General features: G+C 40.6%; 1 protein-coding gene across 1 annotated transcript in view; it reads left to right on the forward strand.

Moving 5' to 3' along the window:
• VEGFD (vascular endothelial growth factor D) overlaps positions 1–10,416 on the forward strand; it is a 30,068-nt gene extending 19,652 nt beyond the window's left edge. Inside the window, exons 4-8 of the mRNA XM_035542146.1 lie at positions 2,307–2,497; positions 4,768–4,916; positions 5,689–5,786; positions 8,625–8,820; positions 10,290–10,416. Of these exons, the coding sequence (XP_035398039.1) occupies positions 2,307–2,497; positions 4,768–4,916; positions 5,689–5,786; positions 8,625–8,820; positions 10,290–10,416 (761 nt within the window). The remainder of the gene's footprint in view (positions 1–2,306; positions 2,498–4,767; positions 4,917–5,688; positions 5,787–8,624; positions 8,821–10,289) is intronic.
• Positions 10,417–20,622: the final 10,206 nt, after the last annotated feature.

The following is a 20,622-nucleotide window of genomic DNA, read 5'->3' on the forward strand; positions in this document are numbered from 1 at the left end:
GTCAAATGGTACTGAGGCAATGTAGGCTTTTTGCAATAGGCATTTTCAATGGCAGAACAATGTAACTCTTCAGGTTAATAAAGTCACATACCTATAGTTGTACAGATGTAATATTCTCATAACCACTTGTCACAGCTGTTACTTCACTTCCTTCTTTCCCTTTAAATATCTAACTTTAGACACAGGTATGTCAGCTTTCTCAATCAAAGTCCAGTCACTGAAATTTAAGTTAAAAAAAGCCTATTGGGTCATCTTCTCCATTCTTCCATCCAAAGTGGAATTATCCCAGAACAGAAATGACTTTGTTCTAATATTTTAATATGTGCAAGGTATTAAAGCTCTTTTTAAAAAACTGAGCCTATAAACATGTATTTCTTTCCCACACCCTTTCTAGTCAGTAAGCACTGTCCCGTTTGCCAAGAGCATCTGTTTTGTTTTAGTAAAGTGCTATGATGAGAAGGCTGGGTCAAGCCTATTCACAGCTTCACTGCTAGACCATCTTCCACTGCACCCCAAACTCCAATGGGGCGATTTTAAAACTTTGTTCCTCCTTTCTACAGCTTTAACAATGAACTCACTGAAAGTCCCCCTCACCCTGTCCCACCACAACCTCCTCAGAGCAGCTCAGTTCACCTACAACAGCAGCACTTTCAAGCTTGAGTGTGTATCATCAGAGCCAGATTTTGCAGCAAATGCCCTGTGCTTGCTCAGGGAGATCACAGCGACCACAGTGCTTCACAACATAGCATGACACCCACTTCTTTGACCAGCCCTTCCTACAGCGGCCCTTCTATTTAAAATAAATAAATAAATAAATAAATAATGTGATTAATAAAGGGAAGGTATGTGCAGATGGAAAGGTCATCACTGCTTACCCTCACTGAAGTGACATCTGAAGTGATTACATGCATGTACTTTAATAAGTTTGGCAAACACTTTATTTTCTATTTTAAGGCTTAGGATTAGATTGCTGCTTTGATAGACTCAACTACTCTAGAAAATTCTGTTGATTTTAGTGATTCTTCCTTTAATTTATGCTACAGGAAGTAAAATCGGAATCCAGACCCTAAACTATTATTTTCTGTAATTTTTGAATGAATGGAAGGTAAAGTGAATCAGCCATAGTGAAGAACTCTGCAGAAATAAACAAACTGATTTAAATATACACAGTTAGTTGAAGAAAAATAAATAAATAAAAGGAAAGTCAGGTAGGAGAGAGTGAAATAAAGGCTTATCTGAAGACAGAGTATAGTAATTAGATTAAAAGTCTTCCAGAAAAAATATGTATTTTTAGAACTTCCCTATAAATGCACATACTGCTGGCACGATAGCAGGGAGATGGACTGCACTGGGAGAGCAATTTTCTTAATAGTATAGAAGTTGCTTTTCATCTTTCATAAACCTGCTGGAGGGGGGCAGACAGGAAAAATGCTTTCAGAATTTTAAGGACTTAAAGCACAAGCACTGATGACTCTCGAGTAATTCCATAACATGAATCAGAAAAGCAAAAGCAGAAAAAAAAAGCAGGGCCACCTCTAAGAAGACCTGAGATGATGTTATGTAAATGTTACTATTTTCTCTCTGTGCTTCAGCCAGTGAATGCATTATTCCTTCTCACAGTCAGAGTTTGACAGATAGGTCTGAAATAAATTACTAGTCTACACCAATTGAGTATTTGAAAGATGCCACGTTGTTTTGAATAGATAAAACACGCTTGAATTCATATTCCTGTTATTCCAACTTAAAACCCCAGAGGGTATTTAGGTGTGAGAATGTTTGTCTTGGATTTCATTCAGCAGCTTGGAAACAGCTCGCTGGCTGACATCCAGTGGGAGTACTAATACCCTCTGACCAGAATCTGTTAATCATTAATGTGCTTTTCCAGTCAGGCCCAGGCTCTACGCGCCCACAGTGGGGTATGCGTGGCGAGAGGCTAGGGTGGCAGCACGGAGATGACCCTGCAGGAGAGAAGGAAGGGTTGGGGCCCGCCTGACCAGATGGGCTCTGGGGAGCTGATCCTCCACCAGCAGAGATCGATGTGGCCCTACTTAACCCATGGACATGAACGGAGATTTTGGTCATCCCTGTTGAAAACCAAAGGCGGATAAATGTAGCGACCTCTTTGCCAGGGCAGCTGGTGTAAGTTACTGGGATAATTTTGTACTCCGCCTCTCTCTGGTTCTTAAATTGATCCAAGTAAGTGCAGATGGCCTGCCAGCACTTCATTTTCATTTATGTAATGTTTTTGCCTCACTAATCAGAGGTTTACTTTGCCGTGATTGCTCATAAAAAGGTGTTCTCTCCAGTCATAGATGAGGAATGGCAAAAGACTCAGTGTGTGCCAAGGGAAACCTGTGTGGAAGTTGCCAAAGAGCTGGGTACGACAACCAACAAATTCTTCAAGCCTCCCTGTGTGAACGTGTTCAGATGTGGAGGCTGCTGCAATGAGGAGAGTCTGAGCTGCATGAACACGAGTACAACTTACGTGTCAAAAACGGTAAATGAGCCTATTTACATGCATTCCCTTTGCCCTGGCTCTCAAAGAAGGGAGGGGAAAGAGGATGTTTGGTTTCTGAAATCCTGTTATGAAAGATCTGTCTGCTCAGTCATAACAAACAGAAGAATTGATTTTTTTTTATCTATGTGGAGTGAACACAGGCATGTGCAATGACATTTTACACTCATGTTGTATTATTACAAATGTTTATATATGCGTAGAGATGGAAAATCAGGTCCTGAGAAAGTGACTGTAGGCTCATGTGACATTACAGGGTTTAATGCTTCTTTAACGTATTGTTACTTGGAGCTGGAACCTTCTGAGAGCATTGGCTCGTGGGAATGCCCTCCACCAAAGGAGAAAATCTGGGACAATTTGTTGTGTGGGGCCAGGAGTCTGTGAGCTGCATTCTCAAAATTGCCATTAATTCCACAAGGATGGTTAATAGTTATTGAGGTACAGTTTTGTGAGCCTTAAAAGGAGACGCTCGCAGCAGAAGATGACAACTGCTCTCAATATGAATGCTTCAGGATCTGAATGTCCCAAATCACAAGTTACTTCGGAAAAGAAAGGTTTAAACCAGCAGCCAGTTATTGCTTAGGTGCAAAAAGAAACATATATGTGAATTTTAATGACTGATGCCAAAAAATGAGCATAGAGAGAGTATCCAGAGAGCTTCTTTCAGGAGACTCCCTCTAGCGTCTATGTACTGAGATATCTTGCTCCAGTCGGGAACTGAGCACAGCTCCAACTTCAGTACTTTCAGTCAGCAATATGTTTGAAACCATCAGTGTCCATACCTACAAAATGAACAGATCCTCCTAGATTAATCTTCATCTTGGGCACCCCTACTTATAAAACCTTTTGTACTTGTATTAATATATTAAATTCTAGTTATCAAATAGGTTTTTATTTAAGACAGAACAAAGACTGAGGGCAGTTGTTTTAAGAACAAAATTGAAGTCCTTATGGGGAAGCACTTGAAGGTCAGCAGGCTTGATTCACTTCCATATTGTTTCAGGTTTTTTTTGTAATGTAATTCCTTTGTGTCTGGGCACACTGGACCTGTCCTTCTTGCGTCAATGTTCATTAATTGCTTTCATTCCACACCAGACAGAGAAAGCACTTATGAGCTGTTGGCTATACACAAAAGACATCTGATCAGCTCAGGGAGCTAGGTCACGCTAAAAAGTATTTACTTAGTTATGTGTTTTTGGAGCAGCAGTTCATAAGTTTGTTGAAAAGCTGCAATTTTGCAGAGTGTAACATTCCTTTAGTGCCCTTCAAAATAACCATTCCCTCAAAAGCCCCCAGCTAATTCCAGTCCTGGACACACTACCAGCAGCCCAGACTTCTCTAAAATCTATGAAATTACTCCCATAAAAGTAAGAGTATGTTTTTTTTCCTTGCATAAAATATCCACTGAAAGATATTCCTGCCACCTGAAGCTAGAGACTATGACACCTACATTTAAATATCTAAACAGTCAGGCTTAGGACTATTTCTCAGCCACTGAATCTGGATGCAGCACTAACCTGGCAAGCTGAGAAGTACTTTATGCCTTACTTTCCACTTGAAAAAAGCTGGCCTGCTGGGTCAGAGGGGGTGTGGGTCACTTCAAGGACTCCGACATGGAGTTGCCCAGAGAACCAGAGCTTCTACAAGGCTACCCAGAGATCACCTTAAACAATTTGCATGACTGAAGTTAGGCTGCTTGGTTCCTTAAGCTCCTACTACAATCAGCAAAGAATGATTCCCTCCAGGAACCCAACTAAAGTGCACTGAACTGTCTTTTATTTACTCCTGTTTCCTCTGTCTCTAAGAAGTCTGTGGGCCTTAAGTTAGGGACCTTAAGATGCAAGCTGTGAGTACCTTAGGAGAGCTAAATGTTTCTATTAGTGGCTGAGATTCAACTGATGATATAATTGAGAACAAAGTTCCCAATGTCTATATCTTTTCCATCTTGCCCTTGCAATTCAAAAGAGGCATTTGAGTACATTTGCAAAGAGTTTGGGGTGATCTTGGGTATTTAGTAGCTGGTTATATGACTCTGGGATGACCATTTTGGCAAGTTTCTACAGTGATAGGCATTGTTTCCCTTTCACTTCAAAACCCTCGGTGCCCACCTGCTCATTCATGCCTATGGTAACTATTGCTAGAAAAGAGCAGTGGTGAGGCAAGTGGTGGCAAAGGCTAAGAAGTTTTGATTTAATATAGTAGTTGCATAATGGAAACTGAAAAAAATAATAACATTTATTTCACCTACCTAGCTCTTTGAGATCTCGGTTCCCTTGACAAGTGTTCCAGAGCCTGTGCCAATCAAAATTGCCAATCACACTGGCTGTAAGTGTTTATCAAATACCCAGCGTCATCAGTACACCATCATACGAAGATCTGTCCAGTACCCAGAAGAAGATGGGTAAGTTCCCTCATTTACAAGTGACTACCTATGTTGTGGGGTCCAAAGTATGAAAATTACTTTGTTCTGATTTGGTTATTATAATGGTGCCTTCATTTTCTGTTATCCCAAAAGATTTTATTTTTCAACATGACATGAGCAGTTCTGCTCACACATTATTCAGCCAGGGCACATGAGAGTACTGAGATCAACCTAAAGTACTCTCCTGTACCTCATGTCACCTTGGGTCATAATTGATGCAAACCATGGATTTAATTTTTTTATTCAGTTCTGGTTTGCATCTGTCAGGCTCAGTGTCCGGAGAAAAGTGATCTCACATCTGACTCCAAAGTATGGCATAACATGCTGTAGTCCCAAAGGAAACCGACTACATTAACTCAACAAACACTCTGGAAACACAGCTAGAGTCATTTAAAGTTAGCTCAGAAGTCTCTGTCTCGCCCTGCATGTAGGCTTGACCCTGCAAGTGCCCTTCAGCTAGACTTCTGGGCTGGAGAATCGGTGACGTTTCAGCAAAGCCACTTCCAGCCCTCACTCAGCCTGCTGGCTGCTCTGAATCCTCTTCCTATGCAGACACTGGAGAACTTCAGCCTTCTTCCAGTTTGTGAGCTCCCCTCCAAGATCCAAGTACCTAAAAGTCAGGCTGGTCCCTCTGGCCATGAAAACAGTCCATTGTACATCTTTAAGCATAGGTTCATTTTGCCAAATGACTATGATGCTGCTCGTGATGTTATTTTTAATTATTTTTAATTTCCATCTTTTTTTTTCCTAGTTGTCCCTTTGCCAACAAACTTTGCCATAATGGATGGATCTGGGATAGTGACAAATGTGAATGTGTTGTAGATGTACAGCATCACAACAGACGGGAAGGTAAAGATAAAACTACCAATGGATACATTTATTTACTATGTCCAAACTGCTTCTGTTTCATTTTGGTTATGTCCCATTTCCTGTTTTGAGAGGTACAGTTTTAATTCTACATCCTTAGATGGGCCTGGCTTATGGTGTAGAAAATCACCTGAAAATAAACGCTTGTATATGCTTATCCCCATCTCATGTTTTTTCCGTGGCCATTTTACTCCATCTATATTAGCAAGTTGAATAAGAACCACGAATGTATTAAAAAGCGTTAATGAAGTCAGCACTCTTGATTTTTTATTTTATTTTTATTTTTTAATTTATTTTACATTTGCCTTAAATTGCATGGTGTACATTAGGGAAAGCTTTTTAACTGTAGAAAAAATTATCCCCTGGAATATGTTGCTTGCGGAAGGTGTTGAATCTTCATTATGAGAAGTTCTTGAGAGCAGATGTATCAGGAATAAGAAATAAGATGGGTAAAATCAGTCCTTCCTATTAGCTGTAGTCAGTGCAAAAGATTATAATCTTTGAAAGTATTAGACTATCTTTTAGGTAGTCTAATAAGGTATTTGGGAGGCTTTCAAACTGATACGCTATATATACTCAAGAGTATGCAAGTACGCCCTTTAAGATCTATGGAAGACAATGGGAGAGGATAAAATGAAGACAGGCAGAGGAAGTTGGGGTTGTTCAGCTTGGAGAAGAGAAGGCTACGGGGAGACCTTACAGTGGCCTTCCAGTACCTCAAGGGGGCCTGCAGGAAAGCTGGGGAGGGACTCTTTGTCAGGGATAGGACAAGATGTAATGGCTTGAAACTAAAAGAGGGGAGATTTAAATCAGATGTTAGAAGGAAACTCTTCACTTAGAGTGTGGTGAGGCACTGGCCCAAGTTTCCCAGAGAAGCTGTGGATGCCCCATCCCTGGAGGTGTTCAAGGCCAGGTTGGATGGGGCTTTGGGCAGCCTGGTCTGGTGGGAGGTGTCCCTGCCCATGGCAGGGGGCTTGGAACTGGGTGATCTTTAAGGTCCCTTCCAACCCAAACCGTTCTGTGATTCTATGATTCTATAAATCTATGAAAGTAAGTACAAGTGTCCAGTACTTCCTTTCTCCCTCTGCTTTTCATGGAAAACTTTGTCAAATAAATTTGCAGGAAATATTCTGTGGGGGAACTGAGTAAGTATAAAGACACCTACTAGCAGTAAACATTAAGAGTAAAGTTAAATCTTCCCCAAGCCCTATGTAATTCTTTTTTAAAGTAACTGATTTTCTTAGGAAATTGTAACAGTTGAAGTAAAATTGTGACAGCAGTAGAGCAGATAGACATGGAAGCCCTGACTCTCTGACTTAAGCTACATTCAGCAAGCAAAAGAGAAAACCAGGCAAGGCAATGATAAAAGCGAGCTAGCAAGCAAGTTAAAGTAAAACTAAATAATTTCTTAAGCTACTCTATTATTTGCAATGTCCTAAGGTTAATAGATTGGTTGCATAACTTTTTCTGTAGGATCTGTTCTTATTCTGGATCAGATCATTTGACCATCAAGTTATGTAGTTAAACTCATGTTAGTCTTTTCATTCAAGAAAGGATTAGTACTCCATATTTCAGAGTATGTCCGAAGGACTATGAATAGCCAAAGTCCTCTTCACTCTTGGCCTTTTGTAAGGTCAGCTTGGAGATTAGAATTTGTGGCTTGTTGAATTATAGCTTTTGTTGACATAAACTCAATATTTCCTCAGATAAAATATAACTCTCTGAAGCACGTTGTGCTTGGCTGTGGCTAGGACAAAATAACTTAAACTCTGTCTTTGATGTTAAAACAGTGAGACTGAAAAACTCATACATGCCAAGCTTTATCACCCCAAGGAAATGGTTTGTTTTCCAAGAATTTGGGGCAGATTCTTTCCTCTCTTCAAATAGGACTTGGTTTTTATTTTTATTTTTTGGATATTGGTTTTTCAGCATTAAGTAAATAATGATGGTTTCTTTCAAGTAACGTACAGGCCTGTTCTGGTCAGTAAGAGCACAGCTCAGGTTGCAGAGGTCATGGATACAGGTTACATTCCACATTCCATAGGTTAAATCCAATAGCTAATTGTAAAATTACAGGAAATTACCTTTCCAGTGACACATTATATGCCGTGACCTTTAACCAGGGATGTGCTGCCAGTGTTTTAATGTGGCTTTCAGAAAATATGTTCCCCCTTTTTTCTAGGATTAGCCTCATATTGTACTCCAGATGTGTATTTTGAGGGAAGATAGATGAGGTATTGGAGTGTTCGCTTGGCTGGGATTTTGTTTCTGAAAAAAAGTATTTTCTCCTTTCGTTAACTGACAAGTGTACATATGTTGCTTATTGAAGTGCTAGACTGGCTTGCATCATGCTAGACATAATATTATTTTTGCAAAAATTTCCAGAGTGTATGGATAGTGAAATACATTGAGCAGTGAGGGTGCTAGTTTGTGTGCATATGCAACTTTGACTAGGGCATCCACTAAATCCTTTCTAAGATTTTTCTTTTTAAAACCTGCAGTGCAGTAAAGGTTTGTGTGTTCCAAAACCTAACATTTGGCACTTCTGATATACAGCCCCAAAATAAAGTACTTTTATGCAGGGTTCAACCCACAAGAAATAACAGTATCAGAGTTAGTGAAACAATCGACTCACTCCTCCCTTGAAAAACTCGAGAAGTCCATTTCTGCACTGTAAATTGCAGCAGAAATTATAAAGACTAGAATAAATCAAAGAGTACACATGTGAGTCCTACTGATTGCAATGAAAGAGCCAGTGTCTTACAGAGCAGGATTTAGCCCTGTAAAGCCTAACACTAAAAGTTTTTTGAACTACTGCAGGACTCCCTCCTCTTGCTGAACTGGCTATGTGTGGACAACATATGGAATTTGATGAAGAAAATTGTGAATGCATCTGTAGACAGAAGTGTCCCACAGACTTCTTTCAAAGTAAAGAGAACTGCAGCTGCTATTTGTGTAGGGAGAGCCAGGAAAGCTGTGCTCAGAAACACAAGATATTTCATGCTGAAACCTGCAGGTAAGCGCTCCTTGTCATTCAGTGCCTATACTGCAAGATCTGAATTAGCTTGCATAGATGCTGAAGGTGCAAGTGCTGAATTAGCTAGGAGTGCCACCCAGGATAAAATACCTTGCTGCAATTATGGAGATAATAATAATAATAGAGATAGTATTTACAATACTCACGTCATAGAAGAGTCTAAGGTTTATTTATTTAACATGTTTTGAGAAATCTGGACAAGGATGTTATTCAACTACCTAGATTTATTATTTTTTTCCCTATTCTTAGGGGAATGACTGCTAAAACAGTGCTACACTTGAAATTACTGTGTTACAAAGGGGATTAACTGTGAGACATTGAATCTTGCACTTCCAGCCAGTCAGAACCCAGCCTGTGTTCTTTGTGACAGCCAAATGCTTTTTCATGAACTTCTAGGGACAAAGGTACCCTAAATTAACATCCACACCATGCAGCTCATTCCCTATTAAATTTGTCCTCAGAGCAAATGATTTGCTAGAGCTAATGAAATTTTGTACACATAGAAAGCCATCCAATCAGGTCTGATTCTTCTGAGAACCAGGAAAATTGTTTTGGGGCTATTACACTCCATGCATTTTCCAAATCTTTTTGTGTAACTAGTTTTGAGGTTTCTTTGGCAAAACATAAATGGAAAATATGCTTTTAAAATACTCCCCTTTTTTTTTTTTTTAGTTTATTTTTTAAAATTTCCTTCTCAGAAAACCCTGGTCACATGTACAGATCCAAGAGCATGCAAGAACTCAGTCTGAAAGCCTGTATGAACAGTCAAAATCCAGTTTCCCTGAGTACCTTAGCAGCACCGCAGTTCACTGTATGGTCACCTATACGGTCCATTCTCATAGATCTTTTAGGTTCATTCGTAGAGAGGAAGCTGTGGAAAAAGTAAAATTTGCATCTTTAGACTCAGCTTTGAAAATATGGACAAAGATAAAATATACAAATGTACAACAAATATACAAATAGCTAAAAGAATCAGCAGAGCTGAAAGTGAGCAGCAGAGACTTGGTCATTTATGTGTTGCAGATATGGGAGGGTATCAATACAATCATTTGTTTACATGAGTTTATCTCCTAGAAATGACTGTAATCTGGACATAAGACTTCTATGCCAGACTTTTATGCCCGGTAGTCTTGGAGGACCAAAGCTGAAGCATCAAGTAAGCTAAGGTACTTCATAAAATTTGAGGGCAGCACTATCCAGGATTTCACTGCTTGCAAGAAATGAAAGAATTACTTAGGTTGACTGTGGATGAATGGACAACAAGAAGACATGTTGCTGCAGACAAGAACTGCCAGGCAGCAGTCTTTACTCCCTTTTTGTAGGGTGTCAGCACTTTCTTAAACGTCTCCTACGTGTTGGATGATGAAAAAGTTGGGGCAAGTGACAGTGAAGAATTATCATATTAAAATGCTCCTCTCTTTTTTCCTTTTTTCTCCCTTGTTAAACAGCTGTGAGGACAAATGTCCATCCCAACCCAGAACATGCCCCACTGCAAAACCAACGTGTGCCAGGCATTGTCGTTGTCCGAAGGAGAAGAGAGGTTCTCATGGGTCTCAAAGCAAAGAAAATCCTTGACCGAATTTCCTCAATTCCACAAAAATCCACTGCTTCGCAACGTAGCTGTCACTGACTTTCAAACAGTAGTAAACACGAACATCTTCCACATTAACAGCAGAAGAATGAATCCAGTCTGCATTTATTTATTTATCACTAACTGCAGGTCAGTCCTCTGGGACACTGATAATTGTTCTGTAAGAGGTAAAAACAACTGATGAATTTCTGTCTGTGTGGAAGAAAGTGCAGAAAGAGCCAGTTCAATGTTATGCTATGAAAGATGAAGCTGGTACTGGTAATAGAGTCGCAGTCACCAGCCAGTCTTTCAAAAATTGAGACTAGATAATCTTAGCCTCTGAATCCTTAGCTAACGCAACTCTAGGGTGAAATTTTCTTCAGAAATTCAGTGTACAGGATTTGGCTTCTAATAGGGTCAGCACTGAGTTATTTGATCTACTGTCCAGCTTTGATTATCATTTTGAGTTTATTGTACAACTACTGTCAGATGTGCCATATTTAAGTGTATATAAGAAAATAAATACATCAGTTATTCGAGTGTTTTTGATTTTTTCTCTGTTTTGCTAAAACTCTGCCAAACAAAAAGAAAATAAGCAAAAACCCAAAGCCACCTCAAGCACAGCCTTATGTTTGTCCCACTGGGACTGGCTCCTGCCCAACCCCAGGTCAAAACAAGGTCACTTGGTCCAATAATTTCAGTATGGAAGAATAATTTTTCCCACGTCTGCTTGACAGCTATGTGTGATTTATTTATTTGTTCCTGTGTGTTAATCTCCCTAAGGGGATAACAGCCACACTAGTACTAACTGTTCAGTGATTTTCTAAGGGAAACGATAATTTTGCTTTTAACTTACCATGCCATGAAAATATGTCCTTTGCACTGAAATTCTTTTCACCAGTGTGAGGCCTGAATAACAGTGTTTTAACCAAATCAAGTACAAGGACAACATTGTTTTCTGAGCCACTGAAGTCTGGTCTGAGTCATTCTAGAGAAAATATTGTAAGCAGCAATCTTGAACTGGAAGTGATGGTCTTGATGACTGAATCATTTTTTCCGCTTTGCCGAATTCTCTAATTCTATACTGCATTGTGAATGGAGGGAACAGAGGAAATGAAACAACTGCAACGGAGATGGAAAGGTCGACACAATGTGTGTAATAGAAAATAGCTTTTTGATGTGCATCTCAGAGGGTTATTTTATTTTATTTATTTGTTGTATTTTTATAGGGAAAAGTAGATTTTTTAGAAAAATAAAGTCAGAACTCAATCCTATAAGAATCCTATAAGTCGCCTCCTCATCTGCACTGGGCTCTCCTGCTGAGGGGTTTCCTGCAGAGCACAGGCCACATGCAACTGGCCTGCCATATGAACAAGGACCAGAACGGGACCCCAGTGCAAAATAAGGTGAACCAGACAAGCAGTAGAAGCAGCACACCCTTACACTTCCCTCACTCTTCTGAGAGGTTCTAAATTCAGACATATGTTCATGATGGGTGAAGTCTTTGAGCTATGCAAAGGTTCTTAAAAGAAACAAACCTCCCCATCACTTTTCACCTCACCCATAGTTGGGGGTACCCCGATCCTGTGGTGGGATTAACGTCGTCTTCACTGTTAGCACATTCCTCAGAAAGCAAAGGAACTGCAGAGGCACAATGCTCTGCAAGCCCAGGCACCTCACACTGAACCAGACACTTAACTGATGGCATTAGTGGCATATGGAGTAACAACACACCTTTGCCTGAAACTATACATCGGTGTTTGTACAGCTGAATTCTTCTTCAGTGTCAAGAAAGTTAACGTATATTCCTTTACTATAACCACATCGCCCATGGGCAGTAGTTTATAGTGTCATTTAACACTGCAATAATGGGAAAATGAATGGTTTTCCACAGGTTGGATCTGACTGGAGACCTGCTAGGCTCATGAATAAATAATTCCTGAAGTCAGTAGAGCTGTACTGACATAAAAAGGCAGGATGAGAAGATGCCCTCTGGGTGTGCAGAGGTCTGACTTTGAGTGACACGTGGAAAGAGTTTAAGCTTTTGCATTTCCTAGCTTGTCTTACACTGAGATTTAGCAGTTGGAGCCCTATATTAATTATGTCTCGGTCTTGTCAACGCTGATCTGTAGAAGCTTCCTCAGCTTTCTACCCTGACAGGGTGAACACTTCATTTTATTCTTTTTTTAAACAGAGCTGCTCCAACCTGAGAGACAAATATGTCTGCTCCAACTCCAGAAGGCTCTTAGATAAAGCAATCACTAAGGAGCTGAAAACCATGTTTGAAAGCTTTTCTTAGTGAGGCAGAGAGGGATTTGGACATGAGCCATCCAACCCCCAGGAGAATGCAAAAGCATGGATACTGGGGCTGGAAAGGTCCCATCACTGATCACCACTGCAAACCCTGCTCTGAGGTTTTCGCACCTTCCTAGACCCCTGTAAAACAGACCTGTGCCTGGAGGTCTCACTTGGGACTGAAGATCCCACTGGGAAGAAGCGAGATGTTGCTACATCCACAGACTTCGTTCAACCTAAGCCACACAGTGATTTTAACCCTTAACTTCAAAATTTTGTGATAAACTGTTTTGGATCACTTTGTGAAATGCTTGGGTAAATATTTTTGGTAGGAACTTGTGCAAATGAGAGAAAATACGTGGTCATAATTTGCAGAAGGCTTACAAATGTGTGTCTTTGATTAAATAGGATTGGCAGCTCTGGCACGCAAAGTTAAGACCTGTACCCAAACCTTTGCAGGTTAGCAGAATTGGGGATGAATGTGTGTGTGCATGTGCACACGTGCATCCTAATCACACCCCACCTCTTTCCCTCCTGGTGCAGCACAGCACCTCACGCAACTCTTCCTCTTCCACTAACCCATTAATGTGTCAGCCAGCTGCCTCTGGCCCTCCAGGCCACAAAAGGAGGCTGAAGTGAGCACACACACTGTGCCAGGGCTGGCAGGGGAAGGGGATGCCTCTTGCTGGTGTCCCATGGCCAAGGACACCACACACACCAGGACAGAACTGCAGCCTTCCCCTGCAGCTCCATAGGATGGATGCAACTCCCCTCACTTCACCTAACGTACAGCACTGTGCTGGGTGGCAAAGCAGAGGCACCCCAAGGCTCTGAATTACCCAGATTCACACTTTGAACATGAAAATACCTTCCTCTAACCTTACACGTTAATGGCTCAGAGTGTGAGCATTGGCCTTTCTTCCCCTCCTGTTGGCTTCTGCAAAAAGAAGGACTAAGAAAGGCACTTCCATCTTCTGAAGCCTTCAGTCACGTACTTTTTGGACTGTGCCAGCTCACCACTGTGTTGGCAGCACAGGGATCTTACAGCTTATTTCTATTACAATAAATTTCCATCCTGGCAGATCCCCAGCTGTAAGACTCTGTGCCAGTCTCTGCATTGCTGTGTGCCGCACTTTTCCGTCCTGTTCTCCTTTAGGATGAGAAAATAACCAAAGCTAGAGCATGTACTGGCTATTTATAGCATTCACCCAAGCACCATGTGGAAAAACTCAAGAGTTTAAGCATAATGTTGTGAATGCCAGTGCTGCATGATGATCATCATTGTCACTGTCCAGAGAAGATCCGGATGTTGCTAATACTGTGGCACAGGCTGTAAATCCTTTGCATGGAAAACTATGACTAAAAGGAGGCTTTGGGTGGAGACGGAAACAAAACAGATAATTAGAATTTGATGAGGACTTGTAAGAATTTATAGTGTTATTTGATTTGAGAAATTCTGGAGTCAATCCATTTCAAAATATTCAATAAACTTGGGAATAGAAATGCTTTCTGTTATCTTTCATATCAATACATCAGAATTTAATAACAGAGATTTAATAAAACAATTCAGGAGACTTAAATGGAGTATGTAAAATTCATGGCAGATCTGGCTTTTGACTGATGTCATTAGCTTTTAACCTATGACTAAATGACCTTCTCAGAGGGAAGGTTATTGAACAGAGGAACGTAGTGTTTGAAGTCTGAAATGCCTTTTATTACTGCGTTCAGCATGACTTGCTTTTTAAACATATGGACATGATTTACAGGTTTCATAGCCAGAATAATAATGCTAAAATTTCCTGTTATGGTGTGTCTCAATTTCTACGTAATGAGAGATGTCTTTAATCCGACATTTGGATTATGGCCTCTACATATCCATGTGTATAATAGGAATGACACTACTTAAATAATAACTGTTAATTCTGAATAAAATGTGCATGAAGTTTCTAAGAACATCACTTTTTTGTGTAGCTAGCTTTCAAACCTGCATGTGCTTTTTTGGGGGACGGGGCAGGAAAAAGACTGAACGAGCAATATATTCCCATTGCATTTGAAAGAGTCAGAAAATCTTTATCTACTTGTAAAGACTGTACTTGACTTCCAGAAGGACAGAGGTGACACTGAAGAAACTCAAGCAAATCTTGAATGCACTGCTGCCATTTACTTCAGAAGCTGTCGTATGTCATGTACTGTGACATTGCTTATAGCACGAATTATTCATAGGAAGCTTGATAGACCATACATAAATCCTGTCATACTCATATATACTGCAAGCATATACATCCTTATGTATCCTTTGGGAATCAGGCCCAGCTGACTCTTAAGTTCCTTTCCTGTTTTCCAGCCATTCTTCCCCACATGGGTGCCCTTACTCATCATGTGGCTCTCTACCATGTCTCCTGTCTGCATATGTTGTCAGAAAATAATAATAAAAAAAAAGGTATGTTTTTTGCTTTCATGTGCAACTGTAAAACTGGAGTTATGCTATTTAAATCAATAGTTACTTTGCTTTACAGTAGTGTAAAGAAAGGAAAAGGAAATCCAGAGAACAAAATAAAACAACAGTAATGGAAGCTCCTTCAGCTGCCATTTCCATTTATATTTTGTAAATAACTGATAAATGTTTTTCAACTTCAAAATATGAAAGGAGCTGTCACCTTCTAATTTGGGACTCATGGAATGAATAAGCCTTTGTGGAAGTACGAGGTGGTTACCGGGACAAGTGAATCTATGTTCTCATTTATTACACTCTACATTAAAAAACAAACAAGTCAGGGGTTATAAATGGTGTACTGCCATTTGTTTCATTTCTGTCAGACTCCTACATCAGCAGTTACTCAAAACTTCAATAAAAATTTTTCACTCCAGGAGGGAGAAAGTCTGTTTTAAATTAACTTAAAAGGAAACTGCTCCTTTAGCCAATAAAGCAAAATGAGTACATAAGAAGATGCTGTCAGGGCTTGGTCTATATTTTGACTTCTATGCCATTAACACCCTTCTTGGTTTTCACTTTTATCATACTTTACAATACCATTCAATTTGAAAGGTCCTCCCAGGTTCACAGCATTGAGGATTCATGACTTAGTGTGAACTATTTCATATCTTAAACATCAAAAGCTACCTTTGTCACATTTATGGCTGAATAATCAACGATTTTATTCTAGTCTGCATTACTATATGCTATATATTTTAAACCATAACGATTATATCAAAAATATCAGGTTATTGAGTATAATTACAAAGTAAGTGACAAGAAAGTAACAAAGAAGGAAGATTTCCCCTAGTCTTCTGCCCCACTTGTTTTGCAAAGTGGTATTTTTAACTGGTGAGGACTGCATTTCTAGCATGTACCTTAATTTCACGGGTTCAGCTGAAACTGATGCAAGATAACCAGACTAACCCATCACACTCTGTCAGGTGACTCAATGGTAAAGTATTTATCCAGAACTTTCCCTTGACCCCTGATCTGGCTGTCTAAGCACATTCATGTGCCTCCTTTGTTCTTCTTTCTTTCTCGGGAAAGCTTTTCTTACTCCCTATGAATGGGCTAACTGTTCAGATTTGTGTTTCAATTCTCAAACGTGGTTGCATAGCTGTTATTTAGCTTCACCGTTGAGAATAAAACAAACAATACAAGTCACAAAACACAAGGAAAGGCTCAACATTTCACAAGAACTATGTAACACTTCTTATCAATACTGCCCCCGTAATAAACTGCAATATTTTCCTGTAACTCAATTACACAGGCATATTACAAAAAACCCTTTAAATTCATCCGGTCTCTCTCTGCTCTGGCGTTTTCCTGTGCATACTATTTTAAAACCATCCACAAATCACCCCTAAAGATTTCATAGCTAATAATTGCTTACCCTCTCTACCTGTCCCCTGGAGGGCTATCACCTTATCACCTTGCTCTGCTCCACGGTAATTAAATTATACTTGCAGCAATGTTTCCAACCTGCAGAAAGCCTAAAGCCTGTGGCTTCCATTTCAAACCTCAAAAAGAGTTTGTGCGCCTGAAAGCATCTGTAAAAAACAAAAACAAAAACCAAACTGTTAGAGTTTTGCACACTCTTACAGTCAAATAAAAATTACTGCTTCCTCTAGAGACTTTGCCTTGTTTTTATCTTTACATATTCAAGGCTACACTACTGCTATGAACTTAAAGAAATACTTGTTTGGATGGATTTTAAAGTACATGTAAAATGAATTCTACTTGTTTTACAGTTTAAGACCAGATACAAACTATTGAAATATTGGATTTATTATTTTTTATTTTAAATAAGAAACTCATTTTTCTTTTAATTCAAACTGCGTAGAAAGCAGAGGCCGGTATTACAATAACGGGTACCGTAAACACAAAGAACAGTGCTGACAACATTCTGGAGCTTATGTATGGTGGGAGCATTAGTAGTAGGATATAAAATGTACCAGGTGAAGGTTCTGCAGCTTTGTACAGAGAATATTTTGCATCCCCACCAGGACCAAGATTTAAAGTTTCCAATAGCTCCATCTGCTGTTGTCACTGCACTTCTTTTTTATTTTTTATTTTTTTTTCTTTCCTCCACTAAGTCCTCAGACTTGTTTAATTTTCAATAAAACCCATATTGCTAGCATTTTAATATTTGAACCATCTGAGAGTTCTGGCACTTCATCTTGTATTGACTCTTTGGCAATAAATTTCCAAGATTTTTTAACGAGTTTGTCAAGTCCTGTCTTAAAGGTACAAACAGAAGAAGTGTAAGACAGGCCTTCTTTTCTACCACAGACGATGTGCAAATGCTAAAGCACAGAAATGGCCTCGAGGCTGCAGAAATGGAAATTCAGACCTGCAATTAAATAGACTGTAAAGTGTAGCAAAACTAATTAAAAAAAATAGTAAAGCCAAGTCTAGTCCAGACTGTGGCTTCATAACAATTGATACCAGATCTGCCTGTTACTGTATCATATGTGATCCACATCAGATACTGGCACGACTGCATTTCTGTCACGTTAGTCAGATTACTTGTCAAAGAGCTGATGCCGCTTGTATGCTGGCTGCAGGACAGATATCCATTAGGTCTGCCAGCACAAAGCTAACCCACATTTCTGACCGATTTGAGCTGTCAGGGAGAGCCCAGTCATCACTTCGTATTGTTTGCCCAGGAATTTTTTCTGTCCCATGTGGGGAGCCCCGAAGCAGGATCACTGGCTCTGCTGAATAGGCAGAAGACAGCCAGCAGCCCAGATCTGCTTCCAGGGACTGCTCCTGCTGGGCACAGGGAAGGGCTCTGAGACCAGGCACTCACCAAAATGGTCCCTGAATGGAATCATAGAATCATGAAGGTTGGAAGAGACCTTCAAGCTCACCTGGTCCAACCATCCCCCTACCACCAATGTCACCCACTGAACCATATCCATAAGCACCACGTCCAACCTTTCCTTGAACAACTCCAGAGACAGTGACGCCACCACTTCCCTGGGCAACCCGTCCCAGTGCCTGACTGCTCTTTCTGAGAAGAAATGTCTCCTCATTTCCAACCTGAACCTCCTCCCCTGGCGCAACTTGAGGCCATTCCCTCTAGTCCTATCACCAGTTACCTGCAAGAAGAGGCCAACCCCCAGCTCCCCAGAAGCTTCTCCACTCTGCCCCAAGCCTGTAGAACTGCATGGGGTTGTTGTGGCCAAAGTGTAGGACCTGGCACCTAGCCATGTTGAACCTCTTCCCATTGGCCTCTGCCCATTGACCCGTCCTGTCCAGGTCCCTCTGCAGGGCCTTCCTACCCTCTGGCAGATCTACACTTCCCCCCAGCTTGATGTCGTCTGCAAACTTACTGAGGGTGCACTCAATTCCCTCATCCAAATCATCAGTAAAGATACTAAAGAGAATGGGCCCCAACACTGACCCCTGAAGAGCACCACTGGTGTGGTGAAGGATCAAAAGAGGATTATACACAGCAACTGTCATGCACTGTGAGCTAGTCTTGTGCTGGTGAGGACAGAGACGTGACCCGTGTGTGAGCTCAGGGGACCAGAAGCCGCTCCTTGGTATATGTACCCTGATGGCTCCCAAGCCCTCTGGCTCTTCTCCCTCATCACCGTCTTGATTTGAGTGGGAAGTAGACCTGGGATCTTGGCTGGGTGAGAGCTGAAGTGCACAGAGGGCAACTGAGAGATCAAGACCTCGGGACGTGCCTTAGGAGTACAGGGTAGAAAGGGATGTGAGACCTGACAGACATAGAGCTGCTGATCAGCTTCTCATGTCTATTAGCAAATTCACCTGCCTTAGATATAGTTCTTAGAAGGGAGACGTGCCTGTAAAATGGAAAGAAAACTTACTGCTCTATGAGCAGAGCACTATTTCTTGTTGTGGCATTTATTTTCCAGGACCACAATTGCTCCCTCACCACAGTATCAAGATCTGGAGCAGTACAGTTCTTTTGTGAACTACTTTGTGAACAACCGATTGTTCTTGCCAATTACTAATATTTTGAAATAATAAACTGCATGCTTTAGACATATTCATATAAACAAATATGTTAATTTAACACACCAACTTATTACATACAGCAAAGGCACTCCACCAAACTGATATTTTGTGCTCAAGAAAGATTTTCAATAGAAGCAATGTTGTACGTCAGGCTGGGGCTGTGACAAACTCAGCGTGAGAGGAGGCTGAGAGAGAGGTGATTTAGCGTGGTACCTGGTGAAAAGTTCTCCTGTGTTTTCAGAAGCACTGAAGTGGTCTCCTTGGGGCAAGGTGACATCTGCTACCAGAACAACGCCACAGGAGTCTCTTTAAGCCTCCTCCATCATCTCTCTCCTTTAACTTAATTCATGAGGGTGCTTAAGGGAGCATTCAAGGACCAGGCTTGAAAGCAGTAATTACTCTGCTATCACTGTTTTTTACTGTCTACTGTTACTGTCTTTGCTCACTACTTTACATATTCCACAGTCTTACTCTGACCTTGTATGTACTTTTAACGAGGGAGTGAATGCATCGAGTTCAGGCATTTAGGAAAGAACCAAACCTGATTTCCTCTTCAGCTGCTGGTCCCTTCATAGCAGCTCAACCTCAGATCAGGGCAGGACCGATTCTGAATATGCCCAAGATTAATGACAATTTTATGAATATACAACACAATAACCCAGCCAGGGAAAAGCATGTGGTACCCCAACCTCATGAAACAGTTGTGGATAGAAAATTTAGCAGTATCTTTGCCAACTTTGCAGTAGCAAAGATGTCTTTCCTTTCCATTACAGGTTTTTCCAGGCTCACAGGTAGACAAAATTTTCAGGATAGTTTGAATATGACAAGGGGAGGAGCTTTCTGGTACAGGGTGACAGAATTGGACTGACGATAAGACACTAAACATAACTAGACATGTTTAACATAGAACATGGATGTCCGAACATCAAAGTTAACATGCAAGATCAAAGGCAGGAAAGCTTCACTGTAATACTTTTCCTGACCTCCTTCAGAAAGACATTCCAGAGCCTATGGCCAGCTGCTGAGAAAGCACTGAATCCTCTCCAAAGTTCAGATAAGTAGAGGGCCAAAAAAAATCATTGCCGTCCCATGGCATAAGAGGAGGTTTCTGAGATGAAGTGGGTGTATCCTGTGGAAGGTTTTGTAGGTCACTGAGAGTATTTTGGACTTGCACAGTGGTTAATATCGGCTTATGAGCCATGTCAAACTTTACTTCTTTTTTTGATGAGAAGCTGCTGTGTTGTACACCAATTCCGTTTCATCTTCTAAGTTTGCATACCAAGAATTACAGTTTCTCTACAGAGCATTCAAGGAGTTTGTTATTAGCAATAGCTAGTCTAAAAAGAAAGAAGGAAAAAAAAAAAGTAATTTTCCAGATAGTTAAAAAAAAAAAGTTTTGTTTTTCAGACAGCTAGAGTTGTAGTGAGTACTACAGCTTGATTCTTTG

This window comes from Cygnus atratus, chromosome 1 (genome assembly GCF_013377495.2).
Source record: "Cygnus atratus isolate AKBS03 ecotype Queensland, Australia chromosome 1, CAtr_DNAZoo_HiC_assembly, whole genome shotgun sequence".
In the NCBI taxonomy this organism is placed as follows: Eukaryota; Metazoa; Chordata; class Aves; order Anseriformes; family Anatidae; genus Cygnus; species Cygnus atratus.